At 45.7% G+C, this 13,969-nt stretch overlaps 4 protein-coding genes across 4 annotated transcripts; all 4 read right to left on the bottom strand.

The window, feature by feature from the left end:
- Positions 1–2,656: 2,656 nt before the first annotated feature.
- LAESUDRAFT_764554 (uncharacterized protein) lies at positions 2,657–2,989 on the bottom strand (the record flags this gene model as incomplete). Its single annotated transcript, XM_040913461.1, has 1 exon — positions 2,657–2,989. The coding sequence occupies one exon, from the start codon at positions 2,987–2,989 to the stop codon at positions 2,657–2,659; it is 333 nt and encodes a 110-aa protein (XP_040758226.1).
- A 647-nt stretch (positions 2,990–3,636) lies between these two features.
- On the bottom strand, positions 3,637–4,560 carry LAESUDRAFT_666087 (uncharacterized protein; the record flags this gene model as incomplete). Its single annotated transcript, XM_040905224.1, has 1 exon — positions 3,637–4,560. A coding segment is annotated over one exon (924 nt), but the record flags the coding sequence as incomplete, so codon positions are not given.
- Positions 4,561–9,094: 4,534 nt separating this feature from the next.
- On the bottom strand, positions 9,095–10,611 carry LAESUDRAFT_718095 (uncharacterized protein; the record flags this gene model as incomplete). Its single annotated transcript, XM_040907393.1, has 8 exons — positions 9,095–9,253; positions 9,308–9,412; positions 9,506–9,616; positions 9,704–9,908; positions 10,077–10,172; positions 10,309–10,323; positions 10,448–10,456; positions 10,487–10,611. 8 exons carry the CDS (start codon positions 10,609–10,611, stop codon positions 9,095–9,097), a joined length of 825 nt encoding a protein of 274 aa, XP_040758224.1.
- A 738-nt stretch (positions 10,612–11,349) lies between these two features.
- Positions 11,350–13,541, bottom strand: LAESUDRAFT_764553 (uncharacterized protein; the record flags this gene model as incomplete). The annotated part of the gene is made up of 6 exons (XM_040913460.1): positions 11,350–11,852; positions 11,933–12,288; positions 12,343–13,216; positions 13,271–13,333; positions 13,378–13,443; positions 13,508–13,541. 6 exons carry the CDS (start codon positions 13,539–13,541, stop codon positions 11,350–11,352), a joined length of 1,896 nt encoding a protein of 631 aa, XP_040758223.1.
- Between the last annotated feature and the right edge of the window lie 428 nt (positions 13,542–13,969).

Raw genomic sequence — 13,969 nt, 5'->3', positions numbered from 1 at the left:
GGCGTAAAATGTGTTTGTGCGTTGGTTCGATTCTGGAGGGGGGCCAAATTTGCCAGGCAGAAAACCCTAATACGGCAGCCATAGCACAGAAGCATGAGGTCATGACTGAAGACAGAAATTCGATACTTAATGGGATGGTATCGAAGGGTCATAACAAGACCTAAAAATGTTAACTTTTTAAATTTTGGCAGCTTTGAGCACCACCAAGTCTGTGGCAATGCCTCGGGTGCACCACCGTCGCAGACTTATATGACCGAGTGCAAGTCATTAAACTGCAAGCATTGCGATCTAAATAACGTCGTTAAAACTGTTTTGCCTACAAGCCTGGTTCTACAAAGGGAGAAGATATAAGGCAACAACGAGTTGAACCATAAGTCAATCACCTATAAGGAATCAGAAGCATAAAGGCATTTATTGGCAGCTTTGAGTGCCCAAAGACCTAAACATGTCTACTAAACTGTTACACACTTTTGCTACAACACCACCCAAAGCCTATAAAACTCAGGTTTACTATGGCTCCTCAGGACGATGAGCCTTGAGGGGGGGTAATGTCACGGTTTTATCCAGACATATTTACTTTCACGACACAAGTCCTACATAAGTCAACCGATACCTGGATACGGAAGCGCCCACCTTCATATTGGCCTATTCAAGTGGATACTGGGATCTGTCACAAGTTAATGCCAGATACCTCGTGCACTTGACAGTGCCTACCACAGGACCACCGGAGTGCCCGATCTGACCACCCGGTCACGTGACCAGATAAGGAGCTTATACCTTTAGGCTATAATCGCTATATGACGGATAGCAGACCGTCTACCCTGTTGGCTACATCCAATAGGACCAACACCATTGGGTCACTCAATAGTGACACCACTTCAGCCGCTCACAAAGTGGCACCATGTTATATAATTATCTCATTGGTTATCTCACGGCCATTTGTAGATAGTTGTCATGGCGAGACCAGAACCATTACTGGTTCTGGCATTATGTTCACATGTAGGTACCAGAGGTCTCACAGTAGCATATGTGCCAGGGGTCCTAACTACATGTATATATATACCTATGAGGAACTGGGTATCCCCAGTTCTATTCACCTATCTTATGAGGCCTACAACGGCCATCACCCTCATTTCTATGTGTGATAAGGCTAGGGGCCCTTTGAGCCCCCTTTTGCTTCATAATACCATCCACCACAGGTGATGGGTCACAGGACGCAGGCATCACCTGATGCCAGTCCCTCACCTTCGGGTAGGGATCACAATGCGCCGTGACAGTGGCCTTGAGGTGAATCTGAGACTGATCAATGGCAGTGGGTCCCCCCATTCTGGTGTAGTGCTATTTGCCCTTTTGTTGAAATCTTTTTCTGGGTATCCTTGTAAATATTTTGTTGGGTCTTAATTCCGTTTGCAGTTAATAGTCACATAGACTATCGTGCGCTTGGATGCTGTCAACAAATTATTACCTTGTAATGTTTGTTCTAGACTTGTTATCCCAGGAAGTGTTTCGTAGGTGTAGTATATATGGTGGTTGACCAAACCATTTATGTACATGCTGAGGTCTCATATCTTGTATGTAGAATGCCGTGCACAAGGTCTTATATTTCACCAGTAATGGGAACTGCCTATTATGATATGCAAGTTGCCTTTATAGGTCATGGAAAATTGCCTTTTTAGGGCTTGCATATAGTGGTAATGTGTATGCGAATGGTTTGTGCTTCTCAAATACTTATAATAATGCTTTATTATTTTATGTATTGGTGTGCCTTTCGCATTGGGTGATACTTCATATATTCACTATGTAGGTTACCAGTCTACTAGCATACTAATCCACTATGTAGTACCCCCCCCCTCTCAGGCTCCTTAGAAACATCATAGTTTTTTGGCTGTTTACCCTCATGGAGGTGCGAAGGAAGCGTTACCTGCACTGTTACCTTATTGAAGGCAGGAAGTGGCTAACGGTGAGGTAGACATCAGTGGAAGGATAGGAAATGGTGTGGAAAAAACCCTAGGTCCAAAAAGCCAGTCCCACATTGGGTACTCTGGCTGTAAATGCACCTGATCTGCATAGAATCTCAAGGTCACCCCTATGGTCCACTCATTGCTGAAGGCAGGTAAGGAGTGCTAATTAAATGTCATAGCACATTGTGATCCCTGCCTGAAGGCAAGGGACTGGCAGCAAGATGCTGCCTGCATCCTATAACTCATTGCCTGTGGTGTATGATGATATGAGGTAAAAAGTGGCTCAAAGGGCCCCTAGCCTTATCATGCATAAGAGGAGGTGATGGCCATTGTAGGCCTCATAAAATAGGTGATTATCTTGTTGTAGTGTCAGAGGGCCATATGATGACTGAAACACCAATGTATATAATGTCTGAAAGCACACACCGAAAACAAGTTCAAATGATCTGATGGCAAGAAGGGCATCAAGGTCATATGGGTGAATCCGTTAGCAGGCAAGACAGTTGTATATAGGATTAATTTGACTGGAGAGGACTCAGTTTCCATCTCCATGTAAATTTGTAATTTGAGAGGAAACCTCCTCACATTTCCCTTATCCCTTATGGCAATGCTGCTCGTTATCCTTCTGAAGCTGCGACTTCACCTTGAGGTGCTTTGGATCTGAAGCCAGTGCATTCTCAGCATCAGATGAGGACTTAAATGATAACTGTTCGGGCATGGGCGGTCGGAGGCTTGGCAGAGAGGGATTCATCAGAACAGACGTTAATGATGAGGATGCTGTTGTTTGCAGCTATTTTTATTTGGAGCGGTGTGAATTTCTTCTTGCCAAACCCAGGTGTTGCAAAGGAGCGTAGACCACCAGGCAGTATGTGAACTGCATACATGATCACTTTATGAGCACCTGCATCCATTGTCTCCACATGCTGTGCCAGCTTGGACAGGTGACCCTTGCACTTGGAAGCAGTGGCTCTGGCATTGGTTTGAGCGGTGGAAGTGATGGAGGCCCTGGGCAGCTGGGGTATTTTCATGTGCACTGATGCTGATGTTTTTGGTATCCTCGTACTCACGTTGGTCCATTGTCACAGTATTTGACACGACAATTTATTTTCGCATCTTTAAGTCCTTATTCAGCAACCTATAAGTGGTTATGTGAGCGCCACCTTGATATTGGTCTAATGATGTGGTTATTTGGACAAACAGCACAATACCACCACATACATCGCAGATGTGGCTGTGTCTACCACCTGACCACCAAGCGCCCATAATTCAGTCACCCAGTCACGTGACCAGGTAAAGGTTCAGCCTAAAGGACTAAGATTGCCACCTGGTGGGATGCAGCACCCAACAATGGCTACCCAATGGTAGCACCAGTATTTGAATATGCTATATAGCATAATCCCATTGGCCATTTAACAAGTGGCACCACTTTTAGCAATTATCTCATTGGACTTACCACGGCCATTTGTAGGTAGTTGTTGTCCTGGGAAAGACCAGACCATTACTGGATCTGGCAATATGTTCACATGTAGGTAACAGAGGTCTCATAGTAGCACAGTGCCAGGGGCCCTGCCCTACATGTATATAAACACCTATGGAAAGCTGGGTATCCCCAGTTTCATTCATCTATTGCATGTGGCCTAGCAGGCCATTCCCCTTTTCCTTGTGTGATATAAGGCTAAGGGCCCTTTGAGCCCCTTTCTGGCAGGCTGCGTGTCACTGTACGCCGATTGGCCAAGCCCTTTGTGGCAAAGCCCCTTTTTATATTTTTGTGCAGGTCATGAGCATGGCTAGCACCTTGCAGCCATCGATGTGCCATGACATCCACGTCCATATGCTCATCCTCTGTAGCAGCGGCCTTCACCTTTGCCTTGCCCTTGCCCTTGCTTGCCGTCTTTTCTTTGCTCTTTGCATAGTCTGCCCCACTATCAGGTTTGCCTTCACTCACATCTTTATCGATGCTGGGCTTCCGGAGGTTTACGCTGCACTTTTGCTTATGCAGGTTCGTGCACGGGAGCTGGTTGTGGACATCATGGCAATTAAGCCAGATGCACAAGGTGAGCTTGTCATCTTGGGGAGTCGAGTCAGTGTGGAAGTGGGCACACTTTATGTTAGTTTGCAGCAGGAGATGATCAAAATGTTGTGAAGAAATATGAGGAAAGATTAGAGTACACACCATATGCTTGCGCTCATAGCATAAGCCATCAAGTGGTCCCTGGTCCCTGTCTCCCTCGGTGAGTTTACCGCAGCATCTCCACAGCATCTCATATGTTGTTCCAGGATCGATCATAAGCCTGCCACTTCTCGCAATCCTTCTAATGTGCTTGACCTCAGCACTCTTGTCATCATGTGACACCAGACAACTCCTGTTGTTGTTCTTGACCTCCACATAGTCCTTGTGGCAGCGCACACAATGAAGCCACAAAGGTGGAATGAGCTCAATGAAAAATGTCGTAAATGCAGCAAAAATGGGTTTGGGGGCATTTTGGAGGTGGGACAGGACATAGGAGTGCAGTGTCTTTGCGTGGATGGAGGTGATGTGGAAGGTGAGTGATACAATGGTAGGTTCCAAAGTGATGAATATAGAAACAGGAGGGATCACAGATGGGTGGGTGAAGGCTGCACTGTACTTTGCATGTGCTCTTCAGAGCTGACATCTTAGTCTGGATACAATATGTTGTGAATATTGCATTTTAAAATGTGGCATATCATTTGTTATAAAGATAAAACATTACTTATTGAACAATTATGGGTGAGACATGATCACAGGGGGCATGAGCCCATGATTTTGCCAGGAACATTTTGGACACATCACGATAACAGTCACAATGTAACTCTAATATTACTGATGTAAACATCATGGAATAGATTGAATTATTTTGAGTAAGCTCATTGTGGAATAACAGTGATATTATTCAGAAAGACACCAGGATGAGACAACAATTTTGATTTGGCCAGCATTCATATTATATGTTGGTATCATTTTGAATGGATCTTAAGGATACATTACAAATGTGATCAACGTGATGTTACGACGAGTACCAGATGCTTTCCATTATGTTTCAGCTGGAATCATCTTGAATGCATCAGGGATGTCCTAATATGGTTAGCACATTACTATATATAGTAATTCCAATTATGCAATCACAATGAACCCATTGAAAACATCTTGAAGACATCATGGCCACTCACAGGTATCATTTGATATTTTCTCTCAAAAAAACATTTAGGATGCTATTGCAATAATGCTTGAATGCTGTCATCTGCAGCATTGGGGTCTCATTCTTGCATCTTTATGAATGCTATCAAAATTGTGCTGCAATGTTGATGCCACAAACAGTTTAAAACATTCAAAATGATTTCAAAATGTATGCGCTAAAAACATTGCATAATTATTTGGACTGTTATTACAATGTGTCCAAAATGTTTCAGGCAGAATCATAGACCCATGCCCCCCGGTGGATACCAAACTAAATTTTAAAAATATTATGCCAAGACCAGTTTTGACTGGCCCGATCATCTGTTTCCAGGAGGAAACATTTTAAACACATGCAGCAGCCACCCAGAAAACATCCTGATTTCATCCAGGAATCATGGTGGCAGCATTCTAAAGACATTATCAATGTTTTTCCAATGCCTTTGCAAAGCAAGCAATGTTTTTCCTGATTGTGTACAAGCTGCACATGCCCTTTTTACCATGGGCACATGTAGACTGCATTGACAAATCATCTCCAATGTTTCTGCAGGAAACACAATCAATTAAAATATCATATGGTCCAAATGATATATTGAGAAACATTTTGGGCACACAGTGATGCAGTCAATAATGAGGCAGTGATGATTTCCACTTAATTCAATCATTTTTTATCGGTGGAAACATCTAAAATGCTACCGGAATTTTCACAAATGAGAAAGCTAAATTAATTCAAAATGTAACCAGCAACTCTCTCGCTAAATCACACAGGAATTATCTGGATGTCATTTCAGCAATATTCAAACTATTATCACCATAAGTCCCATGAAAACATTAGTCACATCATTGTGACTGTAATCACGTTGTGTTAATGATGTTTCTGGTGGAATCACAGACCCATGCCCCTGGTGTATCTGGCTTGCAGCAGTCGGCACATGGTCTCTGGTTATGGTTTACTTAGAGTTTACTTATTCATAGTAGCACAAAGACCCCTTTGTATGAGCACCCCAGACTATAGTCCGGTACTATATAATAAGGAGCACAGATCAGCAGGAGAAGACAACTTCTTCCTTCTGTGATCTGCTTCATTTTCAAGAACCTTTCTCGTTCTAAGAACTCATCACCCAATACTTCTGATCTGGGATTAGAAGGAATCTGCACTCACTTTCAAGAGTTATTCTAGCTCATGCACTTGACTAGAGCCAGTTTAAGCAAACCAAGTAGCCATTAGGTGAATGGCAGTAGCTTCTCACTGAAGACCTAGCAAGGGTAGAGTGATAGCACCTTACTGCTATTGCGTTACTAGGTCAAGGCAACACTAAAACCACAGAGTGAGTGCTTATAGTCAGGTTGGCTGTTAAAAACTTGGTATAATATCTCTACCTTTGTCTCCATCTACCAGCATGTGGACTAATACCTGTGAGAAAGCACATGTGATTAGAAAGGTTCACTGGGAACACTTCATAATACTTTCTCCCTTATGATTCTTAGAGAGAAGGGGATGTTTATGCTTTATCACAGCCTTCAGACGAGTGCTTTTAGGCTTTCTATGCATAGTATTCACATGAAAGGGCTGGTTGACAACACCTTAAAGAAGTTTGGTAACTTCAACAGCAGTATCTGCCTGTCCAATGGTAAGAAGGTGAGTAGCATGGTGAATGATTCCATGATTAAGCTTGTCAGAATGACCTTTATCAGATGTGAGCATGTTAGGATGATGCATAGAGCAAATTCTGGATATAGCAGAGTAACGAACTGCAGTCAGATGAGCAATCTGTCTGACAAAATGGCCTTGATCAAGCAGGGAGAGGATGTGGGCAGTCTGAGTAGCAGAAACCTTCTTCATGATGGTTGTATTGAAGTTGAACAGTCTGTTTGATGTTGATCAACTCATGTTGAAGTTCAACAAAGATCACATGATCAAAACTTTAAACCTTAAAGCAAACAAACTTCTGCAAGGGGGGTATTTTTGTTTTCAGAGTTATCAGCCACAAAACTGTTGCAATGCACTTTTTATAAAGAATGTCTCATATCTCACCAACAAGCAGGCCAATTTACTTAATTTAAATGCCATTTGAAAGCTCATATCATAGGCCTTTTAACAATATAAATACTTGCATTTTTAGCTATTTTGCTTCCTGAGATATAAGCCAAACAATGCAACTGTTGCAAACATTGCAACAGTTTTGTGGCTCACTGTATATTATAATTGACACTAATGATTCAGCTTATAGCTTTCTCTTTGCTCACCATACCCAGGGAAGCTCAGTATGCTGATAATGGATAATGCATGCATACATTATGGTGATGAGATTTTAGAGCTTGTAGAATAAGCAGGTGACATTCTGTTTACTGTCAATGTGATTTTAGCTCATACATATACTGTGGCAGGAGTACGACTTCTTTATTTGCCTCCATACTTGCCAGATCTCAACTCAATTAAAGAAGCATTCTCAAAAGTCAAAAAATTCATTCGTCGCAATGCAGATGTCTTCACATCTGAGGAATCAGGCAGTATTGTATATGATATGTATAAAGCAATAAATGTAATTACAGCATCTGATGCATAAGGCTACATACAACATGCAGATTACTTCTCATTACAATGCTTGATGTTTAGACATGACATGACAGGAAATTTATTTTGCAACAGGAATTGATCACTTTGTGATGACAGCATGTACTTGTGCAATCTCACCCTTCTTGAACTCCATCTGTTCAAGCTTTTTCAATTCAATATATTTGAATGTATGCATGCTGCAGTAGCCATTCTCAAGTAGATGGGTCTTGACATCACTGGTAAGTGAGTATGTTGTGCAGAACTCTTTTGTAGGTATCTCCAGGCCAGGCAAGCGATCAGAAGCTATAAGCATTGCTAGAGCACAAAAGACAGGAGTAAGAATGGCTGGTGATGACAGATTCATAGAGAATGATCATAACTGAAAGACAGTGAAGAGCTCAGGTGAAAGATTGAAATTTACTGTTGATGATGTGGATATGGCTGCTAGCACTGTGGGTTTCATTAATTAATTTCAAGTGTCACAGCTCTAAGCCAAAGATAAAAGAAAATAAAAAAAGGGGCATGCAATGAAGTGACACTGAGGGAAGAGCTGGAATTACACCACAAAAGGGGTGGCTTACTCACTGATGTCGAGTGCTGCCAGTTAATGCTTGTGAAGATATATATTGGGCTGTTTAGGCCAGTGAGTAGTGGGGTGGTAGATGAGGAGAAGCATCTGAGTCTTTTCCTCTACATGGGTGATCTTATATACACGTATGGAAAGCACTACAATAATATGTCGTACCACTACTACAGCATTTGATAATTGGCTCAATGTAAGAGGCCGTGTGCTGACTCAGAGCATGAGAGCGAATCTATCCTAAAGTAAACTAGTGTAGGTAGATCAATGAAACCCTCAACCCTACATGAGAACATTATGCTAAATCTGTCTAAGGCTAAACTAACAGGAAAATGGAAGGCCGATGCACAGTAAGAACCTTGTTCCCATTGTTTCCTTTTAGGCAACCCTATTATATCCTGAAATAGACTAGTCCAGTCTAGTCATCCATAGATCTAGATTGTGTGAACTATCACCTGATCCTTACGGTATAGTAATTAGTCACATGCCATGTGGCATGATAAAGTGGTCATGTGACTTGTGGCATGTGAAATGTCACATAATGAAAAAGGGATCAGAGGTGCACGTGATGAGAAATACATCATGTGAGGACATGTGGCATGAGAAAATGTAAAATATGTAGAAAACTGTGACATTAAGCATCATTTAAGTATGCGTGATATTTGACCAAGAGCTTTAGTGAAAACAGTGTTGAATAAATGGCTGTTGGGAGACTTATCAGCAGTGGTGAAGTCATTTTCTTTGAGCTACTGTATGTCAGTGCTTCCATTATATGAATGGTTTGTCCCAGACATTATTTACCATCACAGCTGCCCATACCTCAAAGTGTGCATTGCCAAGCTCCAAGTGTGTGCCATCCTCAGAGTCAGAGAAGCATCAGGAGCTCCTACAGCCTGGTTTGTGACATGAATGTTGTCATTGATGGGCATGTTTATGACATTGATATTTGAAGCTTTCAGAGTCTATGATGCAAAATCAGTGTTTGAATAGACATGAGAAAGAGCACACAGACAAACCTTCATCTTTGCTTTCTTCTTCTTCTTCTTGCTGTTGTCATTATCATCAGAGCATTCACTTTCATCTATTGAGTATATCAATCTATCCTTGTTCTCTTTCTTCATCTGTACTCTGTTTCTCATGGAAGCATGGGCATTTCCATATGTCAAGCCTCACTATAAAGCATTATAAATAGATATTATAAAATCACAACTTACCTTCCTTGCTTCTGATATAGCATGCACATGGATGAACACATCGGGCTCCTTGGTCTTCTGTGCATGAGTCAACATCTCTTTGTGATCCTCTTCAGATACAAGGGCTAGTGGCTTTGATAAGATACATTTGATTGTGAAAAACATGTCGTAGTCTTAAAACGGTATTGTTCTCAGCTGCAAGATGGTATCAATGCACACTAAAAGCTGTGCTTTCCATGTACCAAATTTCTTTGTGGTGCTCAGCTTCATATATGCATGCTTTTCCTCCTGCAGCCTCACATTCTTCATCATCTCTTTCACAGTAAGCATTGTCAGGTTGTACGTTATGATAGCAGAAGCAGGCAACTTGTTGTCTTGCTTGTTCTTGGTTGCCATAGCTGCTAAGCAAAAGGCAATGTGGCACCTGAAAGATAAATGATCATGTGTACACATTTCTGTGAGCAACTAGATTTTGAAGCCTTTACAGGCTTTTCAGATGGCTGCTCTTCTGCACTGGATAACTTTGCATTGGTATGGTGATCATCATCTATTTGTATTGCTTGAGTGCTAGTGGTTTCACCATTTTGCACACAAAGATGTTGGTTGTAGAGCTTCAGTGATGAGTGGATCCTCTTGAAAGTCGGAGCTGTTTTCGATGAAATGACACTTAGAGTATGAGAGTTGCTGCCTGCAACAGAGATTTGCTATCTCAAGATATGTAGGATACAGAAAACTGAAGTAAGGCAGCAAGATGACTGAAGGAAGCCAGTGTGCGACAAGGGCAACAACATGATTTGGCTAAGTCCAAACAGACCACTACATACTTCTCGCGCACATCACTGCCATTATTTATGCAAACAGCTGTAAGTCAAACCTGTCGAGAGCACAGACTCAAGGGCGTGCCAGAGTTCGCGTTGGTAGGTGAGTGAGTGTGGGTGGTGACTAACTAAAATGGGTACGAACCGGCCATACCTAACCGTACCATTAAACAGTTCAGCTTACTGATCGAGCGGCGTATAACGTAGAAACACAACACGGGTAATGTTCATTTCAAGGTAAATAATAACGTAGACGGTGGGGCCCCCCGGGGGGGGGGGGTGAAGGTGATATGGGTGAAGAACGTACATCGAGTGCGAAGTCCACGAGTGGGAATGAGGTGAAATAAAGAAAAAGTGGCGTTTGAAAGAAAGCGGGGTCGTAACATGTTTTTGGTGTTTTTATATGGTTGGGAAAAGGCGCAAAAGGCGAGGGCTGGAAAGTAAAGGACGAGTCAAAAAAAAGAGGCAAAAACGTTCATACTGAGCGGGGATGGGGAGTGGTGGGGAGTGGGGGGAGTTCACATAATCGGAAGCTAACGATGACCGACGACAGATATCTAAGAACCGAACACCTAAATCGCTAACGGGACCGTCAGTTTTAAAGTCCTGAGAAGCGGAAAGAGGACGAGACATACCTGAGTAAAACGTCCGCGGCCCAGTGCCTAGACGTCAGGGGTTCGTTAGTCACGCGTACGAAACTGAAGGTGGACAACGAACCAAGGCAACGATTCATCGAGTGAAGACATCCGTCGTGACGACGACAACAAGCTGGTAAATAAAGATCGCAGAGAAACCGAGACGAAGTCGAAGGAACAAAAGACGAAGTGTGCAGATCGGCCGTAGGAGCGTAACAAGGTGTCACGTCACCAAGCCACAGACAGTCAGCGAACAAGCGGATAAAAATGAAAGGGACAAACGTTCACGACCGATCAACGGGGACGACACGCGTCTGGACCAACGAGCAAGGAGTAGATGAAAGACAGTGACGGGAAGACGAGAAGAAGAAAAGACAGTGGAGGGGGAGTGGAGTGACGGTTGCGTCCGCGTTTAGGCGGCGATGTGGAAGGTCTCGCCGTTAAAGTTGGCGAACGGATACTTGACTTTGAGTTGCTCGAGGACCCACCCCATAGGCGAGCCGTACGTGACGAGGCTGTTGAAGCCTTTGACCTCGCCAGAGTGAAGGAGAGCGACCATGCGACGATCGCCGGAGAAGATGAGGGAGCCAGAGTCGCCTTTGGCGGAGAAGTCGCCGGACGACTTGTTGAGGTTGTAAAAGAGCATCTCGGTAGACTCGACTCCAGAAAGAGTGCAGGTGTAGGCATTGAGTGCGGAAAAGCGTGCCAGCCTGAAGCCGGTCGTTTGGCCGACCTTGCCGACGACGAAAATGGGGTTGTCGGACTCATCATAGCACTCGGGCTTCGCCATCTCCTCGGGCGGGACAACACCGCGGATTCTGAGCAAGCCGTTGGTCGGGAACTTGGGACGAGACGCCGGCTGGGTATCGTTAGGCCAGAACAGATCGTCGAGTTGGTGCGAAGCATATTTGTCTCCTAAAAGTTTTCTTTCTTTTTGTTAGAACGGGATAGACATCCACCAGAGTCACGAGAAGAAAGAAACAAAAAACACGCACCCAAGTCGACAAGGTTACCCCTGAAGAAGTCCTCGAACTTCCTGGGATCAAGCCGGATCGTGCCGATGTCGCGAGTGTAGCGCGTTTCATCGACGCGGGCGGAAATGGAGGGGGCGTAGTCGGTGTAGCCGATGTTGCGGAGCTCGGGATCCTTCCACTGGGTACTGATTTCCTTGTAGAACACCTGGAGCCTGGTGTTCCTCCTGTCCATCTTCTGCAACGCCGCTTTCTTCTCCTCCAAGGCGTCCTCGTCGTCGAGCGCCTTCTCCGCGTCTGTGCTCTTGGGCTCCGCCTTCAATCGCTTGACTTCGTCAGCCAAGCGGGCGGCCTCCTTCAGGAACACGGCGATGGCGGCTCTGGTCTCCTCGACGGATTGGAGGTAACGACGATCGCCCATGAGTCAAACGTACTCGCGAGGGGCGCCAGCGCCGCGGAACTCGTAGTCCGCATCGAAATCGGCGCTGAGGACATGCTTGTTGGTGAGGGCGAGAACATGCGGACTAGGCTGGCCGTTCTTGTCGCGGTTTTCGTGGAAGAAGAGGCCGACAGTGCCCTGGCCATCGTCTCTCGACTTGATCTTGGGAGCGACGGGCAAGGAGAGAGCGGCAGTGTACGGGTGACGGTATCTGTAGGTCGGGTTCGTCTCGTCGACGGTGTCCATGAGGCGCGGACCATCGAGCCTCTCGACGGTGCCCTCGTACCATTCGGCTACAACACCGAGGACACCATGGCCCTTGAAGACGTCGAGGATCTCGGGGGACGCCTCTTGGGCCTGGGCAGGACCGGTAGTGTCGGGATGCGTGGCGATCCAGACGACGATCGGGCCAAGAGCCCTCTTGCCGGTGGCCTCGTCAGGGGTAGAGAACCGCGCCATCTTGAGGGAGGAGTAGCGGATGCCGCGGCGCTTGAAGACTGCAATGACGTCGACAGCAACGACAGCCCAGAGCTCCGGCGTGAGCACCTCGTCAAAGACTGCTTCAACGTTCTTGACGGGCACCTTGAACCATGGGTTGCCGGCTTTAGGCAGCGCGAAGGGAGCCTCCGCCATATTGGAGCGGTAGTAAGGCTGAGGGATCTCGTTGTCGTCCTCGAGGAGACCGTGGTAGTAGTTGGCCATTTCGAACTGCGTCATGACGTTGGAGCCGACGAGCGTAAGAGCATCCGACGCGACGCTGACTCGAGTGAAGAGGTTACTGGCATCGCTCAGGGCGGGAGAGTCAGGCGCCTTGGTACCGTCCTTTGGCGCCGCCGTCTGGAAACAGCCCAGCATGAAGCCCGTCACGACTAAGGCACAAAGTGGTAAATGTCATGATACCGGAAGCAAATCGAGAGACTCACAGCCCAAGGACTCGGGGTGCTCCTTGATCTTTTGGACCATATACCTGACAGACTCGGGCACACCTAAAAGGGCGAACGATAAGTGAGCGATAGGCGTGCGCAATGACCAAGGGACTCGCCATCGCCCATGAAGCGAGCCTCGACCAGCTCGGCCTCGGTAAAGTCGATAATTTCTACGAATTCGAGGGTCAACGCTCGTGACTGTGATAGACAACGCAAAAGACTGGCAGCACTCACTCTTGGCTTGAAGTTCTTCGCTCAGCTCGAACATGTTGATGCGGACTAAGTGGAGAAAAGTGCAGATAAAGCTTGTAGATGGGTTTGAGTTCACAAAGTGTGGGAGGGGTGGTTGGGAGAGAGGGGGTGTGGGGAAGCGGAAACGCGGAGACGCCCTTCCTATATATGCCAACCCGGGTGGCGTGACAGCGTGAGACTCCCACGGTGGCTTCGCATTTGAGGTCCCACGCAAAGTGTTGTGAACCGCGTGAACCGCGCCACACGGTTCACGCCCCAAATAAGGCAGGTGCCCGCGCGCGCGCGGGCGTAGGCGCCCAAAGACTTTGCGCGCCTAACCGTCGATTCACAGTTTTCGGCGGGCGCCTCGCGCGTTTCACAGTAAACTCGGGCGCCAATCACGCTTTTGGGGCCCCGGTTCACACTCTGGTTCACACTTTTTGGCGGGGGCGCCAAATACTTTGC

This window comes from Laetiporus sulphureus (genome assembly GCF_001632365.1).
Source record: "Laetiporus sulphureus 93-53 unplaced genomic scaffold LAESUscaffold_80, whole genome shotgun sequence".
NCBI classification, from domain to species: Eukaryota; Fungi; Basidiomycota; class Agaricomycetes; order Polyporales; family Laetiporaceae; genus Laetiporus; species Laetiporus sulphureus.
The sequence above is the reverse complement of the archived record's forward strand: the minus strand, read 5'-3'. Positions and strand labels throughout refer to the sequence as shown.